Genomic DNA, 10,430 nt, shown 5'->3' with positions numbered 1-10,430 from the left:
AGCACTTCAATGACAACGATTCACCAATGGTATCCTAATTACTCTAAAATATATAAATGGTCATAAATGGAAAAAAAGTATGAATAAGATTTTTTTTTTAGGAAGAACTAAAAGCAGTAATTATTTTTCAATGAAACAAAAATGCAAAACACACTCATATTTCATTTCACATCACAAATGTATTTCTATCCAACTCTAACACTCACAGCATGTTTTAAAAATATCTTACCTCTTCCTCTTAAAAAATGAATAAAAATAGAAACTTTACGACTTAGAACAAATTACATTGTATTTACTAATTTATGCATTAGCATAAGGTAGGGAAAATGCATATAATATCGGAGAAAAATAAATTTGATAATATTCTGGACATTAAAATCATTTAGCGGTTATAAGCCCCACCTGAATAGAACGTCCTTCAAACTGACGACACGAAAAACTTAGGACGCAACAATGCATATAGATTTTAATAAACTTACTCCAGAAAACTGGATGTATGGTATGCGATGGAGGGAAGTTTCCTACCACAAAGGGGTAAACACTTCAATTTATTGATTTTGAGATGTTACATTTATGTTCAGCATTGTTTTAGGACCCGGTTAAACAACTATGGCAGTATGGCTTGTACAGGTCCAGTCCAAATACTATTTCTACCTACGTAGCTAATATGTTGACGGTGCGACCGTTACTGGCGTTAGAGCGAGCGCAAACTCTTCTGTTGTTTTAATTTAGATCGGGCTCGTCAAACCACACGTGACATTTGGTGCGTCTAGACTCTGACGCCACATGACGTCGTATGAAAGTTACAAATACCAAGAAAAAAACTGATCAGTGCTGAAAGTTAATGAAAAAAGTTACGTTTACAATTTATCTTCAATATGTATCCATTTTATCAAGGCGAGTAAAATTTTTGTTGAACATTTGCCGTCATTCTCGCGAGAACGCAACTTTGCTAAGTGATGCATTGTGGGTCAAAATTACTGCGGCAAAAAATTCTAAGGAATGAATGTGCGGTAGTCCGAATTTTCTCTTCGCCCAGGCGTTGTCGTTAGGCCAAAATAAAATATACTCTTGTTTCCTGTCCCCTGACAAAAAAAATTAGGGTCGGTAGGTAGGGAAAAAATTTTATTTTGAGAGAAAATTTTATTTTCAAAATATAATGAATGCAGAACATATAGCATGTAATAACAAGAAAATGATATGTTAACAGTTTACAAAGCAAGTTTCTTAATCAAGATTTATAAAGTAAAGGTAACCTGTACACTTGTGATGTATTAATTCTGTAAATATCATTGGTCAACTTCTGTATTTTAGAAAAATAGTTATCCAAAAAATGAAAATGTAATAAAAACTTTTAGGGTCGGAGGGTAAAATGTAGGGTAGGTCGGGTGACAGGAAACAAGAGTATTTTTTATTTTGGCCTTAGAGCTTGCAGTTACGAGCGTCGCATAGCTATTTAAACCTACCCAAAGTAGCTATTTTTACCTACTTTCTGTATTTTCTGCAATTTGTGCTCAAAAGACCAAACGGCACAGCATGGTGAATCCCATATTTTTGATACAGTCACACTTATGATGAATACGACAAAATTTTATCCAAAAAATGATTATTTCCTGAATCTGCAATTTTACATTAGTTTGTATGCAAATTGATAATACACGAAGTAATCATTTTGTTGCTAAATTTTTGTTCTATCCATCATCAATGTGACTGTATTAGGAAATTTTGTGCTCACCATATTGCGCCGTTCCTGCGTTTGGCCACAAAATGCAAGTAAAGCAGAAAATAGGTTAAAATAGCTACTTTGGGTAGGTTAAATACCTACATAGCTATTAATAGCTACGTAGGTAGAAATAGTCTTTGGACTGGACCTGTTATAGGGCCAGACAAAGTTAAGCAATTAGCTCTTCTGAGCAGGAGGCTCAAGCAAGCTTGTCTGGTCATATTTTTCCGGCGTACATCTGTCTATATTTGTCCATCTGTAAACTTTACACATTTTCGACTTCTCACTTCAAAAATCACTGGGCCAATTTGCCAAGCAACTAAGTATCTTGAGTGAAGGAGATTCAAGTGTAACAGGAGAGGAGAAAAATGCAGTGGACCAGACCGAGATTCGTCTCTGGGCCCCCTGAATCTCCGGGTAGGTGCTCTACCAACTGAGCTATCTGGCCATCGTCGATCAAGCATGGCTGACCGCCACATTCCTCCCTTCTTGAACAGGTTGGTCACAGTTCCTTTTTGGGGGAAGTTTTACTATAAAAGGGAACTATTACTCTTTTCAGTACTAATAAAAACATTACTGTATTCAGGAATTTTCACTCTGGTAGCCTCTATTCTCGTGTTTGTTTTGAATAAAAGATAAAGTGCAAGAATATTTTCACATCCTCTAAATATTTATTGTCTAATAAGTGTATGTTTGCCAAAAAATGCGATACTGATTGCTGCAGAAAGCTGAAAAAGGGTGGTGAAATATTCCTTTGATATAGATTTCTTACGGATGCTTACTATCAGGGTTTTAAACTACCGGTAACTTGTAATCCTTGATAGCCATGTGGGCTACTAAACCTTGCAATTCTGGGGCCCATATCAAAATTTATTCGCCCACAAATTATCACACCTTCTATTGAATAAAAATACAACATCCTCATTTTTCGTTATTTTTTTTTTTTCATTATATCACGACATATGCTTCGTGTTTCTTTTCTATCCGTAGAAATATTATGCATGACTTATCTAAATTTGAAGTTTTTGTTTAAGAAGATTTATATGGTTATTAAACATCATATATTCAAGCACATGGCAGTTTTTTTCACAGATACAACCAATATACTTTTTGGTTTGTTGGGCTCATTGACGCGTCGATGCCCGATTTTGTCCGTTACAATCACTCAGATACTTTATGTATAAATACTTCTCAGTGGTAAATATACGCACTTTAATGATTACGAAATTTTTTAAGAAAAAAAAACGGAACATTCGGACAAAATTGGAAAACAAATATTTATTAACGTAAATTTTTTAATCACCATGTGGGCTACTTGAACGTAATTTTAAGTCGCCTACAAAGAATATTGGTCGCAAATTGCGAGTGGGCGACTGTTAATTTCAAACCCTGCCTATGTTAAAATTACGAGATTGAATACGTTCAGCACTTGCTAACTCGTTCATGAAATTATTCGTTCTAATTTTATTTTATACTATTTCTATAAATGACATCGTGAAAATCATTTTAAAAACTGCTTCTTCTTTTACAGATGACAATATTTATTTGAAATATTGAATTTCAAATGATCTTCTTTTAAAATGGTTTTAAAATGAATGCCTTTATTAGATTCCATACTCTTCGTTCCATTTATCAACAGGGAAAATTAAAGTAAAAGTCTTGGATTACTGCTGCATGTGAGTTTAAATTCCTATGCACCTTCAAAGGATGTCACCTCCATGAAACCAAGCTATGAAAGTTTTCGGTTTTTGAATAAATAATAAAATACTTTTAAGGGAAATTTTCACATCCATTTGAAGAATACTCCTGATGTCGTATGATTAAATCTCGTCTTACTCTTGACTGCAGCTCTGAAGGACCGAATTTTTCAGTCAGCAAGGTTTGTTTAATAAAGATTAAACAAACACATCATATCGTATTTTTATGCACTTTTAATTTAATAAATAGTTTTGAGGCATTATTAAAAAAAATGACAAAATTCCCGAATTCAGTTATGTTTTTATCACTGAAAAGAGGAATAATCCCGTTTTATAGTAATACTTCCCCGAAAAGAGGAACTGTGCCCAACCTGTTAAAGGTCTTTGGCCCTCGAAAGACCCCAACCCAGGCTCATCCCTGGAAGCTCTTTCACCCGTCAAGTCCAGGGCATGGCACGTACGGCACCAAATGTAACGGGAGAGGAGAAAATGCAGTGGACCAGACCAGGATTCAAACCCCGCCCCCTGAAACTCAGGTCAGGTGCTCTACCAACTGAGCTATTCTGGCCACTGGTGATCGAACCTGGCTGACCGCCACATACATATGGCTTAATGGACATGGAATTCAAATGCCCACCAAGTTCCACAATAAAGCATTTTTAGGATAGGCACATTATCTCTACCTTTCAACCATCTTTTGTAAATACTAACACTGAAATAAGTACATGTGTACCTACACCATAAATAACTAAAACTGACCACATGAGCACAGACTACAGTGAGATGATTTTATTTCTATTTACAGATGCAGGTTATATGGACCTGTACCTTTTTAGGCCTTGGTCTAGCAACTTGGTACCTCCAAAGACTCGGCAGAAAAGCACCCGATGTCACGTAAGTTTTCATTGGAGATTAAAATTATGATAATCATAACTTCCAAAGGTCAGTATTACAGTTTATGATAATTAATTAGTAATTTAGTAGTTTAATTTATGTGTCATTTCTTGTAATTTAATTTCAATAGAAAGTGTTCACAGTCAAGATTACACTGAACACTTATTTATTAAGATAATCATTATATGATAAGACTACATTTATATGTAATTTAATGCATTTATAAACAGATTTTACTGTATGTTTTATGTTAGTGAAAAAATAAGTGCTTTACTCTGTTTAGGTGGAGACACACAAGCAACCCCCAGCCTTTTGAGAAAATGCCTCAGAATATACAGTACAAAGTAAGTCAGCAATATTGGTACAGTGTATCAATTCAGGACAGACGATTATGAAATAGGCTTTATACATTGCTATGAATGTCCTATAATCCCTATCAAGCAGTAAGGACCCCCTTCTTTTCTGAAGAAATCCTCCTCCCCTAAGGATTCTTCAGAGGTTGGAGAATAAGGGCTCCATTTTATTGCCTCCTTAAAAATCCTGTATCATTAATGCTGTGTTTGATTTAAAAACTTTATAACAAATGATAATAAGTTTTCCATGGGGTCATAATTTCAGCAAATTACAATTTGAATTCAATCACTGAAGCCAGGAGAATTTGATAACGCAGAGTTCTTGTATTTTTGTTACCAGGGTATATCTTCAAAATGCATTTTATGTAAGCTGTGACAAATTTTTGCAGAAAAATTGTGACCTTGCTCACAGTGAAAATTAATAGAACATAGAAAAAAGTATGACTACATTGTAGAGTAGTTGTGTGTAAGTAGGCTGAAAACGAAGAGAAGGTGTCATAAACTGAACAGGCGCTTTATTTTGTATTACAGTTTTACAGTCCAACTATTGACTACAAGAGCCGGGGAATGTACCCAGATCCAGCCAGACCCGATATTGATCTCCGCCCACCAGTCAAATCCTAAATGTCTGTCTGTCTGTGGTTCAACATCAAATACAGAGATTATCTGAGAAAAATTGTAGACTTTGTTTTATGATTTTTGGTCACCATCAGCTAAGATCAAAAAGAACTTCACTGTATTGTTCTTACAGGTTTTGAATTGTGATGAATAAAGAGTTGTTTATCCATGTGATTTCTTTTTCTGTACAGTATTGACGCTGAGGATTTTTGGCTGTTGTTTTATAAAGAGTAATGTCAGTGAAAGGGTAAGGAACCTTTTATTACTGGCTCCCAGGATTATGACTTATGGAACAATTTGTATATTTTGGAATCCCTAATCTATCCAAAATATCTGGGCTATTGTTTGACCATATGAATTTATATTATACTTTGGTGCTTATGCCAGTATGAAGATATACATTTTTATTATATAGCTAATAAATAGTCTGTAATAAAATACTACCAAAAATCTAGAGAATTTTAGCGTTCAATATTGAGACGTGTTATTGAACGCTGACTTTGTATTACGTATATGAGTATGCCCCAAACATTCAGAATACGAGCGTTCAATATCGAACGCCCCGTTGTAAACAAAAAGAGTCGTCTGGTCGAGTATTCTCAGAGCTTAAAATTAAAGAAATGAAGTGGCATCTAGATAAGATGTTTTTATTTTTCACACAAAAATGAAATTATTAAAATCTAGTATGTATTAGACCCATTAAACCTAAATATGCAAATCATATGGCTCGGTAGGGTCATCAGAATGATGCGATATTGAACGCTAACAGGACAGACGTTTATTTGAATACCGATACTAAAAAGTCATTAATTTGAGGTTTTTTTTTAGTTGGAATAATTATAATAAATTATGTGAAAATGTTTTAGCTATATAATAAAGGAGTTATTGAAACTTATATTGGTGAATATTGGCACTCGCAAGCTCGTGCATTTGAACAGCCAACGAGTGCCAATATTTACCAATATAAGTTCAATAACCCTATAGTATACAATTATTACCTTATTGTCAGAAGAGTTTTCACCCCCCCACCTCCTCCTTAATATATATCCCTATTCTCACCCTATTCCCAGGCCCATAGTTTGTAAAATAGAAATCTGGGCACTAATCTGGAAAACAACCTTGCCTCTGCAGATTGTGGTGGGGGTCCTCCCAGAAAATGTGCCCTTATTTAAGTGTGTTTAGGGGCACTTATTGTCTGGATGGACCCCCCCCTAAAGATACACACACACTCCGTAGGGACATCAATAGCTGCTTGCTATTACATACAATAAAATAACCATGGCCTTACTCTTTTCCAGCAGCAGATTACCTCCTCATACTGCCATGCGAAATGTTCTACCACCCAGTGCAAATCCCTTTCCTTCCATTATGTGGCCACAAACTAGCAGTGGTTCTTGAGATTTTGTGGGATGACATGCCTTTATTCTTTTTGCTCTTTCTTTCTACATTTATGAACTTTATAAACTTCCCTTTGGAAAAGTTGTGGCTTTTCATTTGAATGAAGTTTAACTTCTCTTGTTCATTTAATAAAAAATTGGGATAAGCGAAAATGAACTTCTATATTCACTGGTTTACTATGTCATGAACAATAAAGCTTTTTAGATCAGCTCACCTCATGTTCCACTGACATTTTCATCTTTAATATTTTGCATTCTTTTTGCATGACAAAAATAATAATTCATTATCTTGCTTCTTTATATTTTAACCATTTATAAGCTGCAATGACCTTCACCTTTTGCCACAGGGATTATCCTTTGGCCTAAACAATAATTTAACAAGAGGCCCAAGGGCCTTAACAGTCATCTGAGTACAACAATTTAGCAATGTAGAGGATCATATATAAACACACCATAGAGGTACCTTCATCATCATAACTATGCCATGCTCAGATCTAGAGTGGAGGTCCGCACCCCCCTGGAATTTGCTGATATTAAACTGATACATTAAACCAAGTGAAAAGTGACCTTGGACCCCCCCCCCCCCCCCAGAAAATGGAGACCCCCCTCAAAAACGTAAACCTGTGTTAAGTTGATATGGAAAATAATAGGCATGAAGCATTTATAGAAGTAAAAAAATTCCTGGATCCATGCCTGTATGCAATTGAAGATTTTGAAAGAATTCACACAATTTCACTACACTATCAATAGAGCCCCACCCTAATACCAAAAATCCTGACCCAGGGGCCTTGAAATTCACAATCTTCGAAGAGGCATTCTTGCTCATCATAAGTGTGTACTTAGTTTAAACTAAGACCTAGGAGTAGAGAAGATTTTCAAAGAAATAGTGCACTTTCATTATATGATCTTTATAGCCCCTCCCTAGCACCAGAACCCCTGACCCTGGGGCCATAAATTTCACAATTTTTGTATAGGGATCCATGCTTATTACAATCATGCCAGCAGTTTGACTGCTTGATGTCCAGGAGTAAAGAAGATTTTTCAAGATTGCATTAATTTTGGTGGTTTAGCCTCACCCCTCAGGGGGGCAGGGACTATGACATTCAGTTTTTATTCCCCTTCACCCATAGGCGCTCTATACCAAAATTGGTTGAGCGGTTGCAGAAAAAGAGATTTAAAATTTTCAAATGTTAACACATATCGATAGCAGACAAAAGATAGCAATTGGTCACCTGACTCAGGAAATGACTGGTACAGAGTTCTTGACCTTCTCTTGACTTCCGCTGACGTTGGGGCACAATATCCAACTCCAATTTACGGAGTTGCACTCATTGATGTTTTCAGTCAGACAATGGCAGTTTAAGTGGCAAAATATTAGGATTCTCATCTATGATCTACAATAATTTACATAACCCTATACCGTAAATCTGGAAATTTTTACGTCGATTTTATTTTGCGAATTCGGGTCAAAATGCTGTTGATCAATTTTTACGTTTCAAAATTTTGCGAATGACCACTGCTTTGTTTACATTTTCTTATTGGTGATTTATTTTTAAGAAAAATATTTTTGCGAATTCGATGCACTCGCAAATTTGCTAAAAATTTATGTACAGCAAAAATTTCCAGATTTACGGTATTGCATGGATTTCTTGCCCCCCACCCCCAAGCAGTATCAAAACCCTGTTTGCCATCTGTACAACTGGTTTTTACACTTCAAAGTACTATTCACTAGTTTTAGACAGGAAATCTCAAAATGAAATTTAATTGGATAAAACTCATAAAAGACCTTTTCTAAACTTACATAGGACAAATATGGTCAAGGATTAAGCAAAATGAAAGGTAAAATTTATTTCAATGCTGCAAATATTTCCAGGATTTTAAATTTGCTTTCTGAAAGAGGCTGGTACACAGCATTTGTGGTGTAAAATCAGTTTTCAAGTTGAGAGCAGTTAGAATGCTGTTTTAGGGAGATGAAAATATAAAGTTTTGAAGTTCTTTTACCCACATGCCCATTCATCAGGACCAATGAGAAAACACAAATCAACACTCAGCATCCTCTCAAGCAGAGTTAAAAAAGAAAAACAAGTTTTACATCAACTAAAACTTTATTATTTCAGCTGAATGACATTACTGTCCTCCTTCCTGTGAAGGCATGCTTCTGATGATGTCAGAGTCACCTGAAAGATAAAAATAAAACTGCCTATAATCATGTTTACATATACCATCATACAGTATTCAAATACTTAGTAGATGTTCACATGCAGCAGAATTTTTATAGCAGAGAGTGTGATATTACCAGGATCAGTAATGCTCATTGTGCAGACTCGGAAGTATTTTCCACAGGCTGTTCCCAGCTCAATGTTGTTTCCTGTGTAGTGGTGGACACCAGTCTTGGCCAACATAGCGTAGTACTCAATCTCACTTTTCCTGTAACATAATCACCCGCTTAAATATGTCACAAAGCAATCACTGACAGCATTTTAGAATTTTTTTAATCGTTAGAAAATTACACTTAAAATTTATAATGTCTTAGTCTTTGTCTGATGTAAACTCACTCACTGTCATTAAATCATACACTATCAAAATTACCTGTTTTAGTCAACCCTGAAATTCAAACAAGAGATCCTTGCCTCTTTTTCAGGTTCATTAACAGACATGTAAAATGAAATACACTGTATGTCCAATGGTTCACAATGTTCACCTGAAAAGTTCAGACTTTGGTAAAGAACAAATGCTCTCCATGTTTTACTACTTAAGTCATTCATGTAAAATTGCTGTCCTTGAATATTGATAAATCCCTGGTAAAGGAATTCTATACTATACAATCATGATAATAGGAAGATAATTTTACATATGCAAACATTTTTCAGATTTTTCCCTTCATCTATATAATAATTTTCCATTTCTTGCCTTTAAATATCTGAATGCCAAAACTAAATTTAAATTCAATGTTTTTCTTTAAATAAAAAAAAATTGCAATTATTTTCCACAGCATATTTAAATAACCACATACAAACAGACAAACCAGGATCAGAAAAGCTCAATCAGGCATTTTCAGCACGAGAGCTTAACACCATTTGACTTCATCTTCACCTGTTCAAGACTCCGAAGCCAACAAAAAATTTGGAATAACAACATAAAATTTGATATTTTCAAGTCATTTTTGTGCTGCATACCTCAGAGGAGGAGTGTTGTTGGCAATGATGACCACTTTGGCTTTGCCGAGTCTTAAGGTTTTCAGGGTCTGTCTGTATCCCAGAACATATTTCCCTGATTTCATCACCAAGGCAAGCCTGGAGTTAATGTTTTCAATGCTCTTTTTCTAGAGAATAAACAAATTAAAACTTAATGCTTTTTACATTTCAAAATAATCAAAGTTAAGTTGGAATATGGGAATTGGTGCAGATGAAATTGCAAAATTTATTAATTTTGATGAGTTTGGTAAAAACCTACTGTTTTCTTCTGTGGTGCCATATTGTCACTCTTCAGTAAGCTACACCTACAAAATTGGTAATCAAATCTCATTCTGAAACTGTATCATAAATGGTCAATAAGCCATTAAAAGTTAAATGCACCCCCCTTTTTTTTTTACTTAATACTTGTGGTCCGAGTTTGCTTTTCATATTCCCTGATGTACACAAAGTAGTTCATCATTGTATAAATATACATAAAATGTTTATTATGTCATCATTACATTACATATATAACATTAAAAGTACAAATATATTTCAGAGCTAGAACACAACCC

The 10,430-nt window shown here is 34.9% G+C and overlaps 2 protein-coding genes across 2 annotated transcripts; one reads left to right on the top strand and one right to left on the bottom strand.

The window, feature by feature from the left end:
- Positions 1-375: 375 nt before the first annotated feature.
- Positions 376-5,396, top strand: LOC134250191 (NADH dehydrogenase [ubiquinone] 1 alpha subcomplex subunit 4-like 2). Its single transcript, XM_062732543.1, has 4 exons — positions 376-534; positions 4,226-4,314; positions 4,598-4,658; positions 5,199-5,396. The coding sequence occupies exons 1-4, from the start codon at positions 454-456 to the stop codon at positions 5,289-5,291; spliced, it is 324 nt and encodes a 107-aa protein (XP_062588527.1). The 5' UTR covers positions 376-453; the 3' UTR covers positions 5,292-5,396.
- Positions 5,397-8,768: 3,372 nt separating this feature from the next.
- Positions 8,769-10,267, bottom strand: LOC134250188 (large ribosomal subunit protein eL30-like). Its single transcript, XM_062732539.1, has 4 exons — positions 10,136-10,267; positions 9,859-10,004; positions 8,979-9,109; positions 8,769-8,859 (listed from the first exon to the last, which is right to left on the bottom strand). Exons 1-4 carry the CDS (start codon positions 10,205-10,207, stop codon positions 8,810-8,812), a joined length of 399 nt encoding a protein of 132 aa, XP_062588523.1. The 5' UTR covers positions 10,208-10,267; the 3' UTR covers positions 8,769-8,809.
- Between the last annotated feature and the right edge of the window lie 163 nt (positions 10,268-10,430).

This window comes from Saccostrea cucullata, unplaced genomic scaffold (assembly GCF_032062105.1).
Source record: "Saccostrea cucullata isolate Sc308-1 unplaced genomic scaffold, CSIRO_AGI_Scuc_v1 ctg44, whole genome shotgun sequence".
Classification (NCBI taxonomy): Eukaryota; Metazoa; Mollusca; class Bivalvia; order Ostreida; family Ostreidae; genus Saccostrea; species Saccostrea cuccullata.
This window is presented reverse-complemented; position numbering and strand designations above follow the sequence as displayed.